General features: G+C 43.5%; 1 protein-coding gene across 5 annotated transcripts in view; it reads right to left on the bottom strand.

The window, feature by feature from the left end:
- LOC124002251 (pleckstrin homology domain-containing family G member 3-like) overlaps positions 1–26,468 on the bottom strand; it is a 63,294-nt gene that overhangs the window by 28,817 nt on the left and 8,009 nt on the right. For 4 of the 5 annotated variants that reach the window (XM_046309622.1, XM_046309618.1, XM_046309620.1 and 1 more), the window contains exons 2-3: positions 24,348–24,415; positions 14,605–14,705 (exon numbers count right to left, since the gene is read on the bottom strand). In XM_046309622.1, coding sequence (XP_046165578.1) covers positions 14,605–14,662 — 58 coding nt within the window. In that variant the 5' untranslated portion in view covers positions 14,663–14,705; positions 24,348–24,415. The remainder of the gene's footprint in view (positions 1–14,604; positions 14,706–24,347; positions 24,416–26,468) is intronic. The other variant, XM_046309619.1, reaches the window with a different exon arrangement.

Here is a 26,468-nt window from a genome sequence, read left to right as displayed (position 1 = left end):
TGCTCTACTGCAAAAGGGGCTTTCTCAAATCCTACGGACATGCCCCAATTACAGCGTTCCACATTCTCTGGAAAACCCAGCCATTTCCTCCAACCTCCCTTACTGGTACTGGCGAAGTCTTGGAAAAACAGAAGGAAAACTGAGGGGGAGACAGGTTGGGAGAAGAGAGGGGAGTCGGAACCAGAGTCCTGTTTATACATATACATATATATCTAATTTATTGAGCTACTTTTCAAATCAAGAGAAATTGATTCCATATTCAGTTTCACATCCTTCCTGCCCAGACGGGGAATGTTCCAAATATAAGAAGTCACAGAAAATATTCTGAAGGTCAAAGGTCAAACCCATTTTGCATTATTAAAAAATACATATTCTTGCCAATAAACTGCACCTTCGAGAACAAATCCCTTAATTGGCCACAGCAGTCCCTAAGCCAGGTCAGGGATATTGCCAAGTGAGAACAGAGAGTTTGAGAGATGGCGGTGGTAGACATTTCATGGAGCACTCTTTGAAATTGTTTCCAACGACAGCAGTGTTGACACATTCTTAATGAAATCAATAACGCAGTCATAAAATGTGCGTCGTTAGCAGACATCCCACAACTAATAACATGGACCTGTCACTAGGCCATTTGACTGGACTTGGAAAGCGGTACAGAAATATGATCTGTCAGCAATTACTTCAGAAGAACTGAGGCCCTTTCTATATAGCAAAGAATCACAATAGTGATTAGGTATAATGAATGTAAAACAAAAATGATTAGAACTTGTAGATGAAAGATCTGAGGTCACTGGTCAGTAATTTGTAGAGTCAACAGATACAGGAAACAAAACAAGTGTCTCTCCCTCTACAGACTTATAGACAGGATGATGTCAGTGATCTCAGTCTGGGCTACAATCCAGCCTCTACAATCCACTGTAGAGCTCGTCTGCAACAACACCAGACTCACGCATGTCAAGTCAGAGGAAGCAAGGGATGAGTCTGCAAGCAAAGGTTGACCTTGACCACTTCTTGAAAGCTGTTTAAAGTAGTTCCAAAACCATGTAATAGTACTACTTACAGGGAGTAATAGCACAGTAGGCCGTTGGTCTCTGCTGTAGTATCTGCTTAGACAGAAGCTCCTCCTTTCCCCATTTACTTTTGGCTGTGAAAATTACTACCTCGCCTGTTCTGAGCGCCAACCGCCAAGGCCTCCCCCTCCCTTCCTAGAACCGCTGTGCTGACGTCAATGCCCAGCCATTGGGAGGTGATACTGGGGGAGTAAGGACAGTCCAAACATACACCCTAATCTTCCGGTCTCCTAACAAACCCTAATGAAGTCTCAAAGGCGCTCAGTTCTACAAGTGCAGAGCAAATGATATAACCTGATCTAGGCTAATAAAATTGTAATATGGTTTTTACAGAATTCTGAAATAAATGGTGTGACTCACTCACCATTAGGATCACCACCATCAGGACAAGTCATGGCAGTGAGATTGGTCCCAATCCAAATGCTGTACTGGACGGGTAAGGCAGGAAACAGAACTCATGAAGGCCTAAGGCACTAGCACCCAGACCAGACATGATATGAGAAAACAGCAATCGTAAACCAACTCTACTGCAACTTCCCCACCCCCTTTCCTTACTCCGATTACCCACTGAAGAGAAAGTACTCTTTGCCTGATACCACACTCCATTGGTTTGAGATCCTCTGTACGATTTTGTCCACACACATGGAGTGGCTTTGCTAGATTACTAGCACATTGTTAGGTTACTTGTTAGATATTACTGCATGGTCGGAACTAGAAGCACAAGCATTTTGCTACACTCGCATTAACAACTGCTAACCACGTGTATGTGACCTGTAAAATTTGATTTGATGTAGCAGGCAATGCTAAGGAATGCAAATTAAATGCCCTGGGCCAGGTTTCCCGAAAGCTTCTTAAGGCTAAATTCATTGTTAGAACCTTCGTGGGAGTGTTTCTTTGGGGAAAACCATCCTTATTAACGTTGCACTTGAAAATGGTCATAATCTAACACCTGCCTCAGACCAAGTGCATCGTTAGATGCTTTTCTGCCCTCCCGTGTCACTTTATACACAGAAGCGTTCAGCTAAACATTGATAAACCATGTAATTCTGTCTCTGCGACCACCGATAACGTCAGAACAAAGCGGACTACAAAGTCGTCAATATCTTAGCAATTGAAACAAAACAAGCAACATGTAAAAAATATGCTTAAAATGAAAACTGAGATGATTCCATTAAAATAAACAGTACGCTATAGGCCTATTTCAAGCTGTAAAATCTATTTCCTGTTCAATCAATTGAGTTCTATTTGGCTATTTGTAGGCTATTGTCTAATTTGTCTCAACATGTGTGTAGCCTAACGTTCCAAATTGGTGTTTTTGTGAATTTTTATTGGTTTAAGCAGCCGTAGGTGGTAATATCTCTATAGGAGCTGATCTGTTGTCAGTATTGTGAAATAATTAACTGTTAAGGAAAGATTTGAATGGAGAAAGCTGATCTGAGAGCAGCGCTCCCGTTTTTGATCCTTTTAGTATCAACATCCTCCAACAAGGCACTTAGCGACAATTCGCTTTTCGTGGTGTTTTGGGAAATGCATGTTACATCTTCGCCGTTGCAGGAAAGCTGCATCGTTAAAACACCGGTAAGCCTAAATTCAATCACTATCGGGAAACTAGTGTAGGCCTAGGTAAACATGTGGCACTGGCAAGAAGGTTAGCACTAAGTTAGCTAGCCTACTGTGATGCAGGGCAGAGTTTCCATTGGGCCTCTGTGGACAAGGAAGTCAGACGCAGGATAAGCAGAGAGGAAAGTACACATCTCTGGTACGTCAGTCATTTACCATGACGGACAAAATAGCAAAACAGAAAAGATCTAGACCTACTTTATATCCACAATATTACTCAATCCGAGTGACAGCAACACAACCAAAACACAAACCCTCCAGTTTTAGCTCAGTCACATACTAAAAGGTTTGGTAAAATTGTTTTAGTCCTATGTCAAGCTCTTTTTGCAGCTGCCATGTCAATACAATCATTAACCCAGCCAAACAGAAGTAGTATCCAAGTCAAGGTTACAAAGACCATAGTATTTGGAGTACATTTGAGCCTACACTGCAACTTCAATAACTTTGTTTTACAAATGGTGTTTTCTTGTTCCAAATAGTTACAGTATGACAATAGAATAGGTTAAAAATAAGTCACATTGTAAAGTAAGGTACATGCTCAGGGATTACATCAGATCAACTGCTAATGTCTGAACACAGTACTATGGGCTGTTTCATTAATCACGTTGTTTAGGAAGAATAGCTGGGATTCCTGCTGTATTCATTCTGACCCCTTAATTGTAATTCTTTGAATTCCTGGTCGCTGCTGCCTGTTAAACTTCACAGACAATGTAAATTCCACAAGCATGACTACTTCTGTTAGTTCACAGCCCTCCGGCCCCCTGGGTAGGTATAGATCACCTTAGATTATACTGTTGAACAATGTTCTTCAATGTGAATGGGACCTGCATGTTTTGGGCCACTTTGAACAGACAGTGTAAGAAAATTAAACAAATGAGAACTCCAGGTCCATGGGACTTCCCTTGAGCCAAGCCAGGTCTTGTTGGAAGAACAGCTCAGGTAATTAACAGAGAGTACATCATCCCCTGGCTTTGAGCAATAGTATAGTATTTCCACAGCCTGAGATAAAGGAAGCCAAGACATTCTAAAGGGTCGCTGAGTAATCAGACAGTTTAGAACAGATGTAATCTACAGACGTTTACAATTCAGCCATAATTCTTTTGAAGTTGACAACATAAAACTGATATTACGCTGTCTGCCGATGATGACATGATTGATGTGAACTACATACGGTACAGAACCAAATAAGGTACTGTTGATGTTAAGGATGTCTCATGATCAGAAAACACCTTGTCTTCTCCACAACGACCACAATGTCCATCTCAGACAGCCTACTGGAATAAGTGACATGTCAAATCAAAGTTTATTGGTCGCGTACACAGATGTTATCGCAAGTGCAGCAAAATGCTCGTTTCTAGCTGCAACAGAGCAGTAATACCTAGCAATACACAAAATCCCAAACTATAAGAACGAGCAATGTCAGAGTCCAGCACACACATACACACTTTCTAATTTAGCACACACTTATCCAGAGCGACTCACATTAGTGAGTTTTTGTACTGGTCCCCCATGGGAATTGAACCCACAACCCTGGCATTGCAAGTGACATGCTCTACCAACTGAGTGACAAGGGACCACGTGAAAGCTATGATCCCTTATTGAGGTCACTTGTTAAATCCACTTAAAATCAGTGTAGATGGAGACCGGTTAAAAATGATTTTTAAGCCTTGGAGACATGGATTGTGTATGCGTGCCATTCAGAAGGTGAATGGGCAAGACAAAAGATTTAAGCTTCTTTGAACGGGACATGGCAGTAGATATGAACTGTGACAGTCAAAATTGTGTCAGCCAGTGATTGTCAAGCAAATAACTGCCAGTCTCACAGAAATTTACCATTAGAAAATGTAGTCCATTTCAGAAGAACAGAATAGCATACTCTTTGTCCTTATGTTAGGCCCTGATCTGTCCTACACTAATTCATTTGCTTAAAATTCCATGGCAATATTTTATAGTATGAAGAATACAATTGAACATACAGTTGAAGTCAGAAGTTTACATACACCGTAGCCAAATATATTTAAACTCAGTTTCACAATTCCTGACATTTAATCTCAGTAAAAATGCCCCGTCTTCGGTCAGTTAGGATCACCACTTTATTTTAAGAATGTGAAATGTCAGAATAAGAGTAGAGAGAATGATTTAATTCAGCCATCACATTCCCAGTGGGTCAGAAGTTAACATACTCTCAATTAGTATTTGGTAGCATTGCTTTTAAATTGTTTAACTTGGGTCAAACATTTTGGGAAGCTTTCCACAAACTTCCCACAATGAGTTTGATGAATTTTGGCCCATGTAACCGAGTCAGGTTTGTAGGCCTCCTTGCTCACACGCACTTCTTCTGTTCTGCCCACACATTGTCTATAGGATTGAGGTCAGGGCTTTGTGATGGCCACTCTAATACCTTGATTTTGTAGTCCTTAAGCCATTTTTCCACAACTTTGGAAGTATGCTTGGGGTCAATGTCCATTTGGAAGACCCATTTGCGACCAAGCTTCAACTTCCTGTATGTATATATATGCTTCATGGTTGGGATGGCGTTCTTTGGCTTGCAAGCCTCACCCTTTTCCCTCCAGACATCATGTTGGTCATTATGGTTCTATTTTTGTGTCATCAGACCCGAGGACATTTCTCCAAAAAAGTACAATCTTTGTGAATGTAAACTTCCAACCCACTGGAATTGTGATACAATGAATAAAAAGTTAAATAATCTGTCTGTAAATAATGGTTGGAAAAATTACATGTCAATCACAAAGTAGATGTCCTAACCGACTTGACAATTCTACAGTGGTGCAAAAAAGTATTTAGTCAGCCACTAATTGTGCAAGATATCCCACTTAAAAAGATGAGGCCTGTAATTTTCATCATAGGTACACATCAACTATGACAGACAAAATGAGAAGAAAAAAAAATCCAGAAATCACATTGCAGGATTTTTAATGAATTTATTTGCAAATTATGGTGGAAAATAAACTTTTGTTATTGACCAAATAAAAGGGGGCATATAAGCAGACAATGAAAGATCGTACAATATTTGATGATTACATTTCCCATAATCAGGTTATTGGCTACATGTGAACCACCAAGTCTGAACATTAGGTGAAATTAAGAGGTGAAAAAATCATTTATGCAGCAGCATACAAAAGATTTTTGGACTCGCCTTGTGCAGTGCTCACTTGAATAGGAAGGTGGGCCAGGGGGGGTTCTCAGTCTGGCATTCTCTGGATTTATGGTGCTTTCAAGACAACTGGGAATTATGGGAAAAAAACAGGTTGAATCATGCCAGTGATCTTCAGGTCGGGGCTCTAGAAAGAGGCCGAGTTCCGAATGTACAATTCCGAGTTGGAAGAAAGTTCAAAACGTATTTTCCCCAGTTGTAGTTTTTTTTTTTTTTTTGAGTTCCCGGTTGTCTTGAACTCACTAAAGTCAGATTTTGCAGTTCCGCGTTACCAGTTGTTTTGAGTGCAGCACAAATCATGCTTCATTGACAGCATGGCGAATGAGCCTTAATCTTAGACTTGGGACCACACAGCCACTCTACTGAATAGCAGGCTAATGATTGTTCGCAATAACCACTTATTGTTGAATTTGCGATTTAAATTTGCGATTTAAATTTACGATTTCTGTCCAATGACCGATTTATCTTCATATGACAAGGATTAAAAATTATTTGCCAGTAGATTGTCGACGTGATTCATGATGATTGCTAGCTAAGATTTTCAAAGTATGATGTTGACATGATCAGTTCCATAAAAGCTACTTTACAAATGTGATTTAGCGTAATTTTATCTGTAGCCAATGACCTTGAGCCTTCTTGGATGGGCACTTCTAAATGTAATATGGAGCACCCAAGAGGCTAGAATTTGAGCTCTACCCTTAGACTTGGCGGTGAAGTAGTGTCCCCATGAATGAGAACACTGAGCCAATCACAGCGCAACGCTCTGTATTTTCTGCTGGATTGCCCCACCACCATAGAAAGCGCTGAGCTAGGCTGAAACACCTGCATTTTGGACCTGCCTTAAGAAAACAAAAATACACTGTGGTTTGTATGCGGCTTTAACTCAATGATATATATTTTATTAAACATTGTTTGCAAACTGATGCGACACGTATTAATGCAAAAATAACATGCAAAAACAGGAAAGCCCCACCCTCCCAAAAATATACACAATTGTGAAAAAAAACTATGAAATAACCAATATGGAGTCATGTAGTAACCAAAAAACAAGTCTTAAAATATATTTTTGTCTTTAAGACAATTCAAAGTAGCCACCTTTTGTCTTGATGAAAGCTTTGCACACCGTTGGCATTCTCTCAACCAGCGTCACCTGGAATGCTTCACCGACTCTGCGTCACAAAGACAAATTTGGACTCCTCAGACCAAAAGGACAGATTTCCACCAGTCTAATGTCCATTGTTAGTGTTTCTTGGCCCAAGCAAGTCTCTTATTATTGGTGGACTTTAGTTGTGGTTTCTTTGCAGCAATTCGACCATGAAGGCCCGATTCATGAGGTCTACTCTGAACAGTTGATGTTGAGATGTGTCTGTTACTAGAACTCAAAAGCATTTATTTGGGCTGCAATTTCTGAGGCTGGAACTTATACTCCGCAGCAGAGGTAACTCTGGGTCTTCCTTTCCTGTGGCAGTCCTCATGAGAGCCAGTTTCATCATAGCGTTTGATGGTTTTTGCAAGTGCACTTCAAGAAAACTTAAAGTCTTGAAATGTTCCAGATTTACTGACATTCATGTCTTAAAGTAAAGGAAAGTCGTTTCTCTTTGCTTATTTGAGTTGTTCTCAACATAATATGGATTTTGTCTTTTACCAAATAGGGACATCTTCTGTATACCAATCATACCTTGTCACAACACAACTGATTGGCTCAAAACGCATAGTGTGTGCGGAATTCCTGATCGAAATTCCACACACCTGTAAACTGAAACACTTTCCAGGTGACTACCTCATGAAGCTGGTTGAGAGAATGCCAAGAGTGTGCAAAGCTGTCATCAAGGCTAAGGGTGGCTACTTTAAAGAATCTCAAATATAACATGTATTTTTGATTGGTTTAACTCTTTGTTACTACATGATTCCATATGTTCCATTTCATAGTTGATGTTTTTAGTATTATTCTACAATGTATAAAATAGTACAAATAAAGAAAAACCCTTGAATTAGTAGGTGTCTATATTGATTGGTACCACCCACACACACAATGTGTATAGACAGTAGATGACTAGAAAGGCATGTACATCAGTAGTTATATAGGATGAGCCATGACTAGAAAACAGTACACACACACACACACACACACACACACACACACACACACACACACACACACACACACACACACACACACACACACACACACACACACACACACACACACACACACACACACACACACACACACACACACACACACACACACACACACACACACACACACACACACGGGATAAAACAGTATGTACACATTACAATTACCAGTATTCAATGGCTCTGTACATGGGGCAGCAGTCTAAGGTGTAGAGTAGAGTACCGGGTGGCAACCGGCTAGTAACAGTGATTAAAGTTCAGGCAGGGTACTGGGCAGAGGCCAGCTAGTCGTGACTGTTAAATAGCTTCCATCTCCAGGCCATCAGACTCTTAGACTCTCGGTCCCAGCTTTGATGAACAGGTCATGGCTCGGGTGGCTGAGGTCCTTGATCATCTTGGCCTTCCTGTAACACTGGGTGCCGTAGATGTCCTTAGAAGGCAGGCAGTGTGCCCCCGGTGATGTGTTAGACTGACTGCACCACCATCAAGAGCCCTGTGGTTGCAGACATCGCAAATGACGTACCAGGCAGTAATACAGCCCAAACAGGAAGCTCTCAGTAGACGCATCTGTAGAAGTTTGCGAGGGTCTTAGGGGCCAAGCCAAACCTTTTCAGCCTCCTGAGGTTGAAGAGGTGGTGCTCTTGAGCCTTCACCACAATGTGTGTGACGAGACCATTTCAGGTAGTCAGTGATTTGCATGCAGAGGAACTTGAAGCTTTTGGACACACCTACTGCAACCCCGACGATGTGGACGTGTGCACTCTGCTGTAGTCTACGATCAGCTCCTGTGTTTTGTTGACGTTGAGGGAGAGGTTTTTCTGGCACCACTCCACCAGGGCTCTCACCTCCTCCCTGTAGGCCAGCTTGTCATTGTTGGTAATCAGGCCTACCCCTTGTATATTCAGCAACTAGATGATTGAGTTGGAGACGTGCGTGGCCACACATTCATGGGTGAACAGGGAGTACAGGAGGGGGCTGAGCATTCATCTGTGGAGCCACCATGTTGGGGATCAGCATGGTGGAGGAATTGCTGCCTACATTCACCACTTCGGGTAGGCCCGTCAGGAAGTCCAGGACCCAGTTGCACAGGGAGGGGTTCAGACCCAGGTCCCTGAGCTTAGCCTCTGGAACTGCCAATCTGCGGTCAACAAGGCAGAGTTCATCTCAGCCTATGCCTCCCTCCAGTCCCTCGACTTCTTGGCACTGACGGAAACATGGATCACCACAGACAACACTGCTACTCCTACTGCTCTCTCTTCGTCCGCCCACGTGTTCTCGCACACCCCGAGAGCGTCTGGTCAGCGGGGTGGTGGCACCGGGATCCTCATCTCTCCCAAGTGGTCATTCTCTCTTTCTCCCCTTACCCATCTGTCTATCGCCTCCTTTGAATTCCATGCTGTCACAGTTACTAGCCCTTTCAAGCTTAACATCCTTATCATTTATCGCCCTCCAGGTTCCCTCGGAGAGTTCATCAATGAGCTTGATGCCTTGATAAGCTCCTTTCCTGAGGACGGCTCACCTCTCACAGTTCTGGGCGACTTTAACCTCCCCACGTCTACCTCTGACTCTTTCCTCTCTGCCTCCTTCTTTCCACTCCTCTCCTCTTTTGACCTCACCCTCTCACCTTCCCCCCCTACTCACAAGGCAGGCAATACGCTCGACCTCATCTTTACTAGATGCTGTTCCTCCACTAACCTCACTGCAACTCCCCTCCAAGTCTCCGACCACTGCCTTGTATCCTTTTCCCTCTCGCTCTCATCCAACACCTCCCACACTGCCCCTACTCGGATGGTATCGCGCCGTCCCAACCTTCGCTCTCTCTCCCCCGCTACTCTCTCCTCTTCCATCCTATCATCTCTTCCCTCTGCTCAAACCTTCTCCCACCTATCTCCTGATTCTGCCTCCTCAACCCTCCTCTCCTCCCTCTCTGCATCCCTTGACTCTCTATGTCCCCTATCCTCCAGGCCGGCTCGGTCCTCCCCTCCCGCTCCGTGGCTCGATGACTCATTGCGAGCTCACAGAACAGGGCTCCGGGCAGCCGAGCGGAAATGGAGGAAAACTCGCCTCCCTGCGGACCTGGCATCCTTTCACTCCCTCCTCTCTACATTTTCCTCCTCTGTCTCTGCTGCTAAAGCCACTTTCTACCACGCTAAATTCCAAGCATCTGCCTCTAACTCTAGGAAGCTCTTTGCCACCTTCTCCTCCCTCCTGAATCCTCCGCCCCCTCCCCCCTCCTCCCTCTCTGCAGATGACTTCGTCAACCATTTTGAAAAGAAGGTCGACGACATCCGATCCTCGTTTGCTAAGTCAAACGACACCGCTGGTTCTGCTCACACTGCCCTACCCTGTGCTCTGACCTCTTTCTCCCCTCTCTCTCCAGATGAAATCACGCGTCTTGTGACGGCCGGCCGCCCAACAACCTGCCCGCTTGACCCTATCCCCTCCTCTCTTCTCCAGACCATTTCCGGAGACCTTCTCCCTTACCTCACCTCGCTCATCAACTCATCCCTGACCGTTGGCTACGTCCCTTCCGTCTTCAAGAGAGCGAGAGTTGCACCCCTTCTGAAAAACCTACACTCGATCCCTCCGATGTCAACAATTACAGACCAGTATCCCTTCTTTCTTTTCTCTCCAAAACTCTTGAACGTGCCGTCCTTGGCCAGCTCTCCCGCTATCTCTCTCTGAATGACCTTCTTGATCCAAATCAGTCAGGTTAAGACTAGTCATTCAACTGAGACTGCTCTCCTCTGTATCACGGAGGCGCTCCGCACTGCTAAAGCTAACTCTCTCTCCTCTGCTCTCATCCTTCTAGATCTATCGGCTGCCTTCGATACTGTGAACCATCAGATCCTCCTCTCCACCCTCTCCGAGTTGGGCATCTCCGGCGCGGCCCACGCTTGGATTGCGTCCTACCTGACAGGTCGCTCCTACCAGGTGGCGTGGCGAGAATCTGTCTCCTCACCACGCGCTCTCACCACTGGTGTCCCCCAGGGCTCTGTTCTTGGCCCTCTCCTATTCTCGCTATACACCAAGTCACTTGGCTCTGTCATAACCTCACATGGTCTCTCTTATCATTGCTATGCAGACGACACACAATTAATCTTCTCCTTTCCCCCTTCTGATGACCAGGTGGCGAATCGCATCTCTGCATGTCTGGCAGACATATCAGTGTGGATGACGGATCACCACCTCAAGCTGAACCTCGGCAAGACGGAGCTGCTCTTCCTCCCGGGGAAGGACTGCCCGTTCCATGATCTCGCCATCACGGTCGACAACTCCATTGTGTCCTCCTCCCAGAGCGCCAAGAACCTTGGCGTGATCCTGGACAACACCCTGTCATTCTCAACTAACATCAAGACGGTGGCCCGTTCCTGTAGGTTCATGCTCTACAACATCCGCAGAGTACGACCCTGCCTCACACAGGAAGCGGCGCAGGTCCTAATCCAGGCACTTGTCATCTCCCGTCTGGATTACTGCAACTCGCTGTTGGCTGGGCTCCCTGCCTGTGCCATTAAACCCCTTCAACTCATCCAGAACGCCGCAGCCCGTCTGGTGTTCAACCTTCCCAAGTTCTCTCACGTCACCCCGCTCCTCCGTTCTCTCCACTGGCTTCCAGTTGAAGCTCGCATCCGCTACAAGACCATGGTGCTTGCCTACGGAGCTGTGAGGGGAACGGCACCTCAGTACCTCCAGGCTCTGATCAGGCCCTACACCCAAACAAGGGCACTGCGTTCATCCACCTCTGGCCTGCTCGCCTCCCTACCACTGAGGAAGTACAGCTCCCGCTCAGCCCAGTCAAAACTGTTCGCTGCCCTGGCCCCCCAATGGAGGAACAAACTCCCTCACGACGCCAGGACAGCGGTGTCAATCACCACCTTCCGGAGACACCTGAAACCCCACCTCTTTAAGGAATACCTAGGATAGGTTAAGTAATCCCTCTCACCCCACCCCCCCTAAGTTTTAGATGCACTATTGTTAAGTGACTGTCCCACTGGATGTCATAAGGTGAATGCACCAATTTGTAAGTCGCTCTGGATAAGAGCGTCTGCTAAATGACTTAAATGTAAATGTAAATGTAAATGGTGAGCTCAGAGGGCACTATGGTGTTGAAGGCTAAGTTGTAATCAATGAACAGCATTCTTACATAGGTATTTCTCTTGTCCAGGTGGGATAGAGCGGTGTGCAGTGCAATGGCGATTGAGTCATCTGTGAATCTGTTGAGGCAGTATGTGAATTGTAGTAGTCTATGGTGTCAGGTAAGGTGAAGGTGATATGGTTCTTAACTATCTTCTCAAAGCACATCATGATGACAGAAGTGAGTGCTATGGGGAAATAGCCAAGATAACTGAACTAAATTACTTTCTTGGGTACAGGAACAATGGTGGACATCTTGAAGTGAGGCCAGACACATAAAACACTCCACCCCGCTGGTCTGCACATGCTCCTAGGACGCGGCTTGGTATGCCGTCCGGGCCGGCAGCCTTGCGAGGGTTAACTCGCTTAAATGACTTACTCATGTTGGCCACGGAGAACCAGGGAGCACACAGTCCTCGTGAGTGGCGGGGGCCTGCGTTAGCAGCTCAATGTAATTTTCCTCTAAGTGGTCGAAGGTGTTTAGCTCGTCCAGGAGCGAGGAGTCGGTGTTCACGGCATGACTGGCTTTCCCTTAGTAATCAGTGATTGTCTGGGAGTCCTTGACACATACCTCTCAAATCCTTGTCCCTGTACTGTCATTTTTCCACCATTGCCTTAGAGGTCATAGCTGGTCTATTTGTACACATCCATGTTTCCAGTCACCTTGCCATGGTTAAATGAGGTGGTTCCCACTTTGTTTTGCACAAAAGCTCCCATCTAACGACCATTTTTGGTTTGGATACGTTCTAAAATCTTAACAGTGGGAACATCCTGATGAACCCAGTCACCAAGTCAGTGTATACGTCAATACTATTCTCAGGCGACCTGGAACATTTTCCAGTCCATGTGATCAAAACAATATTGTGAAGACATCCCCAACTGGACCTTTTCCTGACAACATGACATTTGTGTGGTCAATGAGTGGCAAATCAAAGACAAATAATCTTTCGCATTTCCCCACCATCCCCCAACATTGTCTCGTGTTCTCTGATACATCTCTTCATCAGGAAGCTATATCCTTTTTCCAACATCAACTTTCCTTCATAAGACAGAATATGACAAGCAAGCCACAGAATTGTGTAACTTGTCAGTTGCAAAGCATTGAGAGATGTTGCGAGATTGACATGTTCAGGTGGGGGGTATGCAAACCAACCTGCCCTGGCTTCCATGTTCATATGTAAATTTGACACTGGATAAAGGGTTGTTGTTTTTGTCCTAGGAAATATTTATGGCCCAGTCAAAGCAGTTGCTATGGAGAGACTCAGTGCTTAACAGGTTCTGTCAAACGCAACACATCCTGATTTCAATAGGAGGAACTGACTACATGAGCTAAGGAATCCAAACAAAGTTGAAAATAATAGTAATACATAACAGCAAAGGATCTAAATCCATCCATAGAGATGTGGAAACATGAAAATCCAGCAACAAATCAAATGTGTTGAAAGGTTGGTAAATACTACCACACATGAAAACTACACATTGGAATAAATACTCCAATAAGAAAACATATTTTCTTAAATCTCACCCATACCTTTAACAAGAGTGCAGTGATGAACATGGTATTCGCCACCTAGGTGCTCACTAGGACGAAGGTGAGAAATTCCAGAAATTCTCTTGGGTCTGAGAAATCCTTCCCTTGGGATGTACTGTACGTATAAACCTTCTCAACTACAATCTACGAATCCACAGTAGAGTTTAAGAAACTCCGATTTTTTTAGATGCATGCCAGCAAAGTCACTACACAACACATGAATTGCACTATAACAGTGACAAATGGTGCCCACAAACTGTTAGGGCCTAAATAAAGCTGTCCCAGCAGCAGAGCTTCCTTTCCAGCACCATTGAATGAGTGCTTACTACTGCTAGGCTTGACTATCAGCAGAGGCTTGCTGGCAGCAAAACAGTTCATTCAACCTCATTTACTGGCTTAAAAAATAAAATATACATTGCTGATATGACTGACTTGCTTAAATAAAATGTGGATTCTACTGATAATTGAGAGGTACAAACTATGGCATAAGGGGACGACGAGTGGATAAAATATCCGTAATTTCAAATTAAGAACGACCTAGGATGAACATAGTTATATTGTCTATGTTAAGCACTTTTGAAATGTACCACAACAGAATTCAGAACATGGGGCGTTCTTACAGTGTTCTCTTTGTACACCAAGTCAGAACCGTAGGATAAATAAAGTGGGCATATAAGCAGACAATGAAAGCTCTTACAATAGTCAATCATTACATTTCCCTTAAACAGGCTAGGCTGTGCCCTACCAAGTCAGAACAGTAGGCGGGGGAACGGGACCAAATTATTAGGATGAGGCACATGGGCTACGAACAGCTTACTACACAACATACACTTACTATTACTTTCTTAACTACAGTAAACAATATCTCCCTGGCATATTACATTTATGCAGTAGCATACAATACATTTTTTGATTCACTTATGTGCTGTGCTCACTTGAATAGGAAGGTGGCGCAGCAGTCCTTCTTGTGGGAAAATTGTCAAACTGTGTCATCAGTCTGGCATTCTCTGGATTTATGGGAACTCACAACTGGGAACTATGGAAAAAACAAGGTTGAATCATGATGTCAGTGATTTTCAGGTCAGAACTCTAAAACAAAGAGGCAAGTGTTCCAGACTTAGAATTCAGAGTCGGATAACCGTTCAAAACATATTTTCCCAGTCGGAGCTAGTCCCCCCCTCCCCTCGAGAGTTTCCAGTAGTCTTGAACACAGCAGAAGTCATGCTGGATTGAGAGCATGGCCAGTGTATTCAACCTTTTTTGGCCCATGGTGTTGCATGTGAATGGTTATCCTTTTAAGCTTGGAAAAGAGACACTTAAACCCAGAGGACACACCCACTCCACTAAATAGCAGGCATGTGATTGCTTTGCAGTGCGCGACAGATTCCTTAAAACCACTAATTGTTCAACTTGATTTCAGACTTATGTAATGTTTATGTCCAATGGCCGATGAGCACCGCTACGTTTTATCTATAATTTCTCTTCATAGGACAAGGATTGGAAAAGGATTTGCCAGTAGATTGTCAATGTCATTTGTGATGATTGCTTGAATAGCTTGCTAGCTAATATTGAAAGTATGATATTGGCATGATCAGTCCAATCAAAGCTACTGTATATAACATGATTTGGAGTAATTTTATCTGTTGCCAATGACCTTTAGCCTTCTTGGATGGGCACTTTTAATGTAGCTCTATGCAGCACCCAAGACGCTAGATTTTGAGCTCTACCCTTAGACTTGACGGTGACGTAGTGTCCCCATGGGTGACAGAACACTGAGCCAATCACGGCACAAAACTCCGTATTTTCTGCTGGCTTGCCCCACCATAGAAAGCACTGAGCTAGGATGAAACACATGAGTAAGGTGGATCCAAAATGCAAGGCAAAAAAACAACAACAAAAAACAAAGAGACAATACCATGTTTGTATGCGGCTTTATTAACTCCATGATATACACTGCTCAAAAAATAAAGGGAACACTAAAATAACATCCTAGATCTGAATGAATGGAATATTATCATTAAATACTTTTTTCTTTACATAGTTGAATGTACTGACAACAAAATCACACAAAAATTATCAATGGAAATCAAATTTATCAACCCATGGAGGTCTGGATTTGGAGTCACACTCAAAATTAAAGTGGAAAACCACACTACAGGCTGATCCAACTTTGATGTAATGTCCTTAAAACAAGTCAAAATGAGGCTCAGTAGTGTGTGTGGCCTCCACGTGCCTGTATGACCTCCCTACAATGCCTGGGCATGCTCCTGAAGAGGTGGTGGATGGTCTCCTGAGGGATCTCCTCCCAGACCTGGACTAAAGCATCCGCCAACTTCTGGACAGTCTGTGGTGCAACGTGGCTTTGGTGAATGGAGCGAGACATGATGTCCCAGATGTGCTCAATTGGATTCAGGTCTGGGGAACAGGCGGGCCAGTCCATAACATCAATGCCTTCCTCTTGCAGGAACTGCTGACACACTCCAGCCACATGAGTACTAGCACTGTCTTGCATTAGGAGGAACCCAGGGCCAACCGCACCAGCATATGGTCTCACAAGGGGTCTGAGGATCTCGTCTCGGTACCTAATGGCAGTCAGGCTACCTCTGGCGAGCACATGGAGGTGTGCGGCCCCCCAAAGAAATGCCACCCCACACCATGACTGACCCACCGCCAAACAGGTCATGCTGGAGGATGTTGCAGGCAGCAGAACATTCTCCACGGCGTCTCCAGACTGTCACGTCTGTCACATTTGCTCAGTGTAAACCTGATTTCATCTGTGAAGAGCACAGGGCGCCAGTGGTGAATTTGCCAATCTTGGTGTTCTCTGGCAAATGCCAAACGTCCTGCACGGCTGTAAGCACAACCCCCACCTGTGGACGTCGGCCCTCATACCACCCTCATGGAGTCTGTTTCTGACAGTTTGCGCAGACACACGCACATTTGTGGCCTGCTGGAGGTCATTTTGCAGGGCTCTGGCAGTGCTCCTCCTTGCACAAAGGCGGAGGTAGCGGTCCTGCTGCTGGGTTTTTGCCTTCTACGGCCTCCTCCACATCTCCTGATGTACTGGCCTGTCACCTGGTAGCGCCTCCATGCTCTGGACACTACGCTGACAGACACAGCAAACCTTCTTGCCACAGCTCGCTTTGATGTTCCATCCTGGATGAGCTGCACTATCTGAGCCACTTGTGTGGGTTGTAGACTCCGTCTCATGCTACCACTAGAGTGAAAGCACCGCCAGCATTCAAAAGTGACCAAAACATCAGCTAGGAAGCATAGGAACTGAGAAGTGGTCTGTGGTCACCACCTGCAGAACCACTCCTTTATTGGGGGTGTCTTGCTCATTGCCTATAATTTTCACCTGTTGTCTTTACCATTTGCACAACAAATGTATTGTCAATCAGTGTTGCTTCCTAAGTGGACAGTTTGATTTCACAGAAGTGTGATTGACTTGGAGTTACATTGTGTTGTTTAAGTGTTCCCTTTATTTGTTTTATTGTTTGATAGGACACATTAAAATGCCAAAATAACATGCAAAATAGGCACCTGTGACTCCTCCTGCTGCAGCTTATACCCTCAGACATTTCCTTATGAACAAAAGGTGGACTGTATCAAGGGTACTTGGTAGTCTCATCATAATCCTCATCTGTTTGATATGAAACCCTCTCCATTCAAAAGTGACCAGTCTTCATCCTGTAAATGATCCTTGAATGTTTCTAACCAAATCAGGAACTAGCACAGAGAAACAAGACTACCTGTCTAACATCCAGCATGCAAATTCCTCTCCCTCCTATAGTTGCATGGACACTTATGAAAACAAAAGGATCATGAATACATCCTCTTTTAGAGGCTGAAAGCCAATGAAAGAAGACCACACAGTTCTCCTGAACCCTGGACTTGTTTCCTGTTGCAGGTCTGATATTGGCATTCAAGTGGCATGTGTTCACCAGGATGAAAATGAAACATGTATCAAGTCCTTCACTGTGTGAGCAGTGTTTTTCCTCCTAAGCAGGCACCAGCATAGTATAGCCCCCCCCCCATTCTGTTAGTACTGCTGGACATAGCTGTTCTATTCACACAGACTCATGCAACAAATGAAGCTGAGTGATTACTTAAGACATAAAATATAAATGATTCTCAGACATATGATCAACTACAGAGCACTCTGCTGGACACTGTATGAATCTTGGATCTCATTCACACTGTTGTGTCAAACAAAAAAAGGAATTTAGCCTTTTATCGTAAAAAAAATAAAAATAAAAATCACAAGAATTAGACAATTGTATTCCCTTTGTCTTGATTCATAAGAATAGGTATAATCAAAAGATCATTTTGAAAGCAACCCGTAGGAATACTTGAGAAATTTCATCACCTTTTTGAGCACGCTATTAACTTTCCTGATTAACTGCTACCAGGGCATTCCTGGTATCTGTATGTCTCGAGTGTGCATCCGCAAACCGAAATATTCCTTCCAGCCATAAAGCAGACTTCAAATAAAAAAATTAAATATATATATTTTTTTTTAAAGGCACACAAGCTGGAAAATACGCCGCTCTAATTGGATGATTAGTACTTTTTGGATATATCCTTAACTTGCATCAAACTTCTGTGGATGCGAAGGCGTCCCTTAATAAGTTAACTTATGCTTTGAGCCAAAGGCTTGGCGTCATGCCGTTGGGGAAAGCCAGGACTTGCACTTTGCTCTACATCTCAAATGAGAGCTTCCTCTTCCCAACATCCCCTCCATTCTTTCCCCTTAAGAAAAAATATAAAAGGGACAGAGGGTGTAGTCTGGAGTTTATTCCCTTGGGAAAGACTGCTCCTCAGGAGGCAGAGGCTGACGCTAACAATTAGTCAGAGACTACATTATCATGCACCTTACAACCAACCATTGCCCCTAGTCACAAAGTCAGGAAAACCAGCTTCACAGCCATGAATCGTCACTAGCGACTAAACACTGATGGTATTACAAGAATCTCCCTTCTAGCCCGTTTGTTTTATTTACACTTTGCCTTCAATGTTCAAAACTGTCAAAGAAATGTTAATGATTAGCTTAGAGGCCAGTAAATAAACCTGAATGACAGCAGTGAATGAGGCTGAGCACACAACCTGCATTCCACAAGATACATCAAGATCTAGCTAGGTATCCTGTGCTTACAGGGGAAACTGTTTGTGGTTGACTTTTTTCTAAACAGACACAGCTTAGTTGCCATAATGACAATGTGATTGTTGAATATACTGTATAGACGTGTTCTTAATCATATGTAAGTTCAGCTGTGCACTTGCTTAATGTGCATTCTGCCATTTCCGTTACCTTGTTTCTGAAAAAGAATTCCTAATTCCCCCCATTTAGTTTTAGAGACCTGATCAACAATTGTTTTATAAGAGACCTGATCAACAATTGTTTAATAAGTGAAAAAAACTTTGTGATTAAAAACTAAAATTGGCAGCAAGGGAAACATTTATCTGCACATACAACCTATTGTACCAGCATTCCAATACTAATGAGAGGAAGAAAGTGGTTGAACAAGAGAGAAAAGAGTTAGTCTTTAAGATGCTTATCTTTTCAAAAGACCCTGATTTAATCCTGTAAGTTTCTACAAAGCAACGTTTGAGTGCTGAAGGATCCAGCAGTGCCAATTGACCTCAGTGCACAGGCATGTGATGATCCACTTAAGTCTCCATGCAACACACCGCCCAAAGAGCCTCTTCAAAAGGTCCATTTCCTCTGGACAACACGCCATCTGACAGCGGTCCAAGCACATTGTAAACTTTACCACCAGGCTGTGTGTCCACAGATAGGCCAAGGGCCCCGTTAGCACTTCCCTGCAGAGTGAGTCCCACTGAGGAGGGAGGGCAAAACTGGGGACAGCTGGGTAGTGAGGTGGTGGTGAGTCTGGGGACATCCAGAGTCCATCCAGGATGGAGTATCTTAACTGAGGGTCAGACACAGGAAACATTTTTTTTTAAACAAGCAGCATTGTTTCCGAGGAAACTAATGTGGGGGTTTCTAAATGGAAGGAGATTATCATGAGCTACTTTTAGACAGGTAGCACAATAAGTGGATCCTCCCCAGATCTGGGAATCAGACTCAGCAGAAAGTCTGACTAATGTGTGTAATCCACTGGAAGAGTTCTGGGAGGAATGTCATTGTAAGAGACAGTAAAATCATTCACACTAACCAGGTTTCCATTCAACCATTTCATGCTGATAAAATGACGAAAGAAAAAAATTGGCAACCAGACTGATGGAAACAGGAAATTCCAGTACAATTTATTAAAATGTTGACACAATTTGTTAGTTCGCCATGGTGGGATCTGTGGGTTGGTAAAATTAATTATGCGAGAAATGGCAGTGGAAATGCATAGTATATATAAATCATATCGAAGGGTGAGTCACGCAACGATATGTTGTCTGGTCCTCTCATTACGACTGGTAAACGCATGCAGTTTATTAAGCTACAGATTCATTCATTTAATGTGAACTTGACAGGGTGCAGAGGGTCATTCTTTCCCAAAAAATATTGAGGGTTTATTCTAGTGACATGATTGATGCTTGGCTGCCGTTTGACAAAAGAAAAATTCTCGCACTTATCCATAATAATCACATCATCATTAGCCTACCCACACTATCTGCGAGCTGTTGGCTAGAGCGCACATGCCAAGACTAGGCACATTTGCCATATAGATGCAACAGTTGTCACAAACTGATGCGTTTGGGTCTCAATCACATTTTCAACTCTTAACTTATTTGGCAAATGGAAATAAAATGTCAAAGTTATTTTTATGTGCACTACGTCATCACGCACCAACTTTTATCCGCAATAAGTCAGTTTGACGGAAACATCTCTGGTGGGAAAATGAGAATATTGTTTTATGCTGATTTTTTAACCTAGCTATTGATACATTTCCATGTGACTGTGGGGAGTGGGAGGCAGGGTACTGAGCAATGCAGTATAAGGCTGAATGTATAAAGGTATTGGCAACAAAAGAGCTAATCCCTTTCACCAGTTGAAAAAACATGAGAATAGTAGGTTCTCTGAAAATGTTGAAGACAAGTCAAATGACTATCCTACATTTTGCTCTCTACCCTGTCCCAAAACACTAAGTTCTTCAGCCAACGATAGACATTAACACATACCAAAAAACTTCAATTATAATGCCTAAATGCAGAGGCTCAAATAGCAGCTGTTCCCTTTTAATAGCCAGGCAATTACATTTTAGCAAATAAAACACCCGTTTCAAATAAACATTGTTTCAAAATTGTTTGAGGTTTAATGTGTTACATGAAATAATAATCCAGTATAGACCTGGAAAAAAATTATCATATATTTTTTTAATGTTTTAATTGGTAGTAAGAAACTGCTAGTGATTGGCTGCCAACACCTGAGAACTGCTAGCTAACTGGCAAACATAAACAGGCAACAACTTCAGGAGTACAGACCTTTAGTCGTGAAAATAGGAACTGCCAAAAATGAGTAAGGAAAATAATTCTGTCAAGGATAAAAAAGTTTGTTTAAATAGGAGGCATACTAAAGACAAAATAAATGTGACAGTGCAGGAAATTAAAAGTATTAAAATGCTAGAAGTGAATGCTTGAATTAAACAATTAACTATGCAAATGAGCAAAAGCTGTGTGCATTAAGAAAGACACCTGGCGCAAATAGAAGGCAGTCTATAAAAAGTGCCTGTTGTGTTCTGTGATAAGCAAAGAAATGCCCGGGCTATTAAAGTTTTATGGTACATACTGATCAGCGTTGCAGTCAATGGATCTAAATGACAAGAGCATTAAACCCCTTACTAAGCAGTCTCCACATGCACCTAGAGTGTGACTGGAGCTGGTGCAGCCAACCAGCCTATGACTGATAGAGAAGCAGTATGAGGGGCGAAAGTAAAGGTCTGGAGGTTCAGTTAAACAAGCAGCACTTAGAGGACCAGTCATTCCTACTTGGCAGGGGCAAACTCAGACCAAAAATCACCCCTGGCATTTCTAAACACACCATCACATTTAACCCAGAAATGCCAGATCGCCCCTACTGCCTGGCTAGGTCACCATAGTCTGGAGCCCCATGCCAATACTTGGCTGGAACAGCTGCTGCTGGGACTGGGTGGATCCCTCAAATTAGTACAACCCCTTTACAGAGCCATACATTCCGCAAGCACAGCGACTTTCCAATTTCAGCACACTCTACTAAGTAGGTCAGGGGTAGCTCTGATCTTTGGCACCCTGGTCCTGAGGTTTGTTGGTACTGGGTTCAGCCACGTTTCATCAACAGCTTCACGCAGCTGTACATTAGCTTTCCTACAGCATGAACATTGACTAAGTTTAAAATAAATATATATATATATATATATATATATATTTTTTTTAGAAGAGTTTGCATGAATGGTCTACTAAAATGGGATAATGCAACATTTATTTAAAAAAGCAGATAAACGTATGAAACCCAAGAAAGGATTTACTTCCTCCAATAGTCAGCCAACAGTCAATTTGATTAAATTACTCTGGGGGGGGGGGGGTACTAAGCCATCACAGCCTGTTTATTTTAGAATAATTTTTGTACATGTCTTTATAAAAAAAAAGAATTTCAACTGATATATCAAATGAAATAAAGCCATCTTGGAGCAGTGCCAGACTATGACTTCATGACAGCCATAGGTAGACAAGACTTGTCCCATGTTAGCCGTGTCTGATGTTATTGTAACGCTGTTGGCAGTAAAACAAATCCCCTGGCTTTTCTTTCAACTGAGTGGTCACTTCATAAACTTTTGGGTCTTTTAACCCCAGATATGCATTGGAGCTGGAAAGTCACGACAACGTCATAGTTTTGTTTACTTTCACACAGAGCGGGGTCTTCCTTTCACACATTCCTCTTAGTTCTTCACTTTAACCAATCATTACCTCAAAAAGACAACATTCCCAGCTGCCCGTTAACATTCATCCAGCCACAGGTGACAAATTGACAACGTGCTTCTTTAACTCCTCTGGGTTCACGCGTTAGTTCAAATAAGCCACAAAAAAAATTGTTTAACTACAATTTGAGGGTGAAAACAGTTGGGAGATTTGTTTGAGGCTTCAATTGCTAAAGGCACCTGAATACAGAACGAACTATACAGTCTGAGAAAACAAGACAACTCATGAGGGCGGCACACGTCCCCCCTCCAAGCCACTGGCCTCTTTTGGCCGTGGTGGTGGCTAAAGGACGGATGGAGAGGAAAAGTGGAGCCATTGACACATTGGCATTCTTCAGCCAGAGTGGAAGCTCAGCGCCAAATGTGTTCAGTGGAGAAGAGCGGTTTGGGGGGGGGCGGGACAATGTGGACACAGGCACAAAGGAGCACTGTGTAGAGTTCTTATTAAATATTATTTGCAAAGAAATGCATACTTAACAAAAACATAAAATGCAACATGTTCAAAGATTTTACCGAGTTACAGGAAGTTAGTAAATTGAACTAAATTCATTAGGCTTCAAATCTATAGATTTTACATGACTGGGCAGGGGCGCAGCCATGGGTGGGCATAGGCCCACCCACTGGGGAGCCATGTCCAACCAATCAGAGAGTTCCTCCCTACAAAAGCACTTTATTACTAACAGAAAAACTCAGCAAACCCACTCCCCTCTTCAGATGATCCCGCAGGTGGAAAGGCCAGATGTCAAGGTCCTGGGCTGGCGTGGTTACATGTGGTCTGAGGTTGTGAGGCCGGTTGGACATGCTGCTAAATTCTCTGAAACGATGTTGGAAGCAGCTTATGGTAGAGAAATTAACATAATTCTCTGGCAACAGTTCTGTTGAACATTCCTGCAGTCAGCATGCCAATTACACACTCCCTCAAAACCTCAGACATCTGTGGCAGTGCTGTGTGACAAAACTGCACATTTTAGTGGCCTTTTAATTGCCCCCAGCACAAGGTGCACCTGTGTAACGATAGTGCTGTTTAATCAACTTTTTGATATGCCACACCTGTCAGGTGGATAGATTACCTTGGGCAAAGGATAAATGCTCCCTACCAGGGATATAAACAAATTTGTGCACAAAATTTGAGAGAAACAAGCTTTTTGTGCATATAGAACATTTCTGGGATCTTTTATTTCAGCTCATGAAACCAACACTTTAGTTTTTTATTTTCTATTTTGTTCAGTATAATTTAAGGAAGCACCCCCCCACCCCACCATGCAGGTCAGTTACACTGGCCAGGTAAAGCATAGGAACGGTATTAGATTGACACATCCTGATCCTTGTTTGTTGTTTGCACATTAAAGGGTCTGAGCAATGCAGAAGGGGCAGTCTAGCTCCAGAAGCAACGCTTTTCTGCCAGGCCAGCTCTGACCGACTCTGGGCAGGGAATTCATGAGTTTCTGAGCTCTGCTTTTCCAGATGTTCTTTATTCTGCAGTTGCCAGCCCTTTTCCACTCACCAATGCAGGACTCTGGCTGAAGGCAAATAACCTGTACATTTGGATTAGAATAACCCATCACTGTCACATTAGTTTGCTGATGTGACTGTAGGATGCCAAACAAACATTACTGCAAAAATCAAGTCAGAGGTTAGTAATGGACTCTCAGCTGTAGACTACCAAGTGATCATTGTTTACCAGTGCATCTGAGCATTCAGACCACACAGCATATAGCCTACTGTACGACTACATAAAGTCAATAAGATGTTAAAAGGGCTGGTCTTACCTTCCCCCATTGGGCCCTTATGGAGAGCACTGTGGGACTCCTCTGGCATGGCACTCAGGCCTCAGGACCTGCCAAGACAACATATAAAGTAGGTTCAGTCTCAAGTCAACTCATTGCAGTACGATCAACAATACATAAGCTTTCAAATTATAATGAAACTCTTTCATCACAGCTTTAAACCTCTCCTTCTCCCATTGCTCAGCTTCCCCGGTGAACACATGTACCTTGTATTATTAAAATGTGCATGTTACACCATCTTCTGTGCCTACATTCTAGACCATGCTAAAGGAACTCATACATTCCTCACTCCTCTAAGCTTATGCATGAGTGAGGGAAACTAGCTGGATTCTTATCAGCATTTGATAAATTCCTCCCATTCCACTGATGACTGCATGGTTAGTCTGCGATAGCTCGCGCCAGCCACTCGCCGACATATGGGGCTCCATAGGCCTGTGTACATAGCTCATGTTTTAATCAGAGGACTTATATCAGACCAGTGACATGACAGAGCTACAGGGTCCTAGCTGGGATGAGACATCCGAATTCTGCTGCCACCTGAAAGAGTGTGTGAAGGTAATGGTGAAATCCTGTCAAACAGGCCTTACAGTAACCAAACTACCACAATCCACAAAAATTCCATAGCTAGCTACCCTCTTCAATAATAGTTTCCAACTCAAATCTACAAGGGCTTAATTGAATAAAAAGCGGAGGCATAATTTTTCATAGGCTTCACATGTTGACAGGTCGGGGAGTTCAAACAGTGGCCTGCAGTTAGGTTGGCCCTCATCATGCCAGAGTACTTTGGTCTTAATGATGTGTGTCACCTCCAGGCCCAGCCTCCCTGCCAGTTTCCCCACATCACTGCTTCTCTCCCTCAAAATTAAATGAACAGTGATGACTGGGCCTGAGAACTCATCTCCTGTGATTCTTAGCGAGCCTCCATATTTCAGTTGCATTCTTCACACAGCTAGATCAGAGAGGAAGGAATTCTTCAGGGATTAGTGTCGGGCATTGTTCCCAAGTGCAATCTTTGGCCATTGCTACGAGCTGACAGGCTGGCTTGCTGAGGCCAAGCCAAGCCCACTGTCACACGAGGTTTGTCAATTAAGTTGCACAGGAACGCTGGGTGAAAACAAGAGCCCTGCTCAACACATTATGATCATTGGTTTAACAGCGAGCATCGCTCCTGCAGCTGTGGAGTTGGTTGTGTATTAACACCATGCCGCCTGGGAACCATGCAGAGGCATTTTATTGGTTCTAAAGCATGAAACACAGAATCTCACTGATGATAGATACTCATCACAGTGGGAGGCTGTTCCTTCTCTGGCTAGAACAAAAAAAGCGGTACCTGCTGAGTGTCGACCAGGTACCAACGAACCTGACATTTCTACTTGTAGAATCGAAATACTCATTGGCCAATAACTCAACTTTGAGCCAATCAGAGAACAAACCCCCACGTAGGGGAGCCATCAGGAGTGACTGAATTTTAATATATTCTGCCATTTTCTATATCCACGGTTAAATGTCATGAGCCAGTTACATTTTATACGCAATGAAGACTTTGAGATGGTAGCTAGCTATGTGCACTGACAATGTGCACAAAACGAAATACTTCAAGTTAGCTAACCACTGTAGTCAGTATTGACAGTCATAATTAGATCACAATAGATTAGTTTCCATGAAACAGCTGCCTACGTTAGCTCTGGAATTAACTAGTTAAGGACGCTAGGCTGTTGTGCTAGCTAGCGAATATGCTAATGTTAGCAAGCTAAACAATTGGTTATAAACTGGCACTGGTAGTGGGGGATTATAGAGAGTGAATTAAATGGTTTCTTTTTCATCTTACTAGGTAGTTATCTAGGCATAGCCATCTGGCTTGTATCAACAAGGACTTTCTACAAAATAGCAACATTGGCACAGCTAGCTAACATTTGAATCGAGACCATAAATTAAGCAACACACAGCATTGCCAAACAACACTACTGCCACCTTATGGTTTGGAATATTTTAACAAGGCTGACGAGATTACGTTCTTTGCTGTGTGAACAGAAAAGTGTGATTGCCAACAACATTCAGAGGTGCTAAGTACTATCGACAGGCAAACATGTCAATCCTACTGGG

This window comes from Oncorhynchus gorbuscha, linkage group LG17, assembly GCF_021184085.1.
Source record: "Oncorhynchus gorbuscha isolate QuinsamMale2020 ecotype Even-year linkage group LG17, OgorEven_v1.0, whole genome shotgun sequence".
In the NCBI taxonomy this organism is placed as follows: domain Eukaryota; kingdom Metazoa; phylum Chordata; class Actinopteri; order Salmoniformes; family Salmonidae; genus Oncorhynchus; species Oncorhynchus gorbuscha.
Note: the sequence above shows the minus strand (reverse complement) of the source record. Positions and strands in the feature narration are given on the sequence as shown.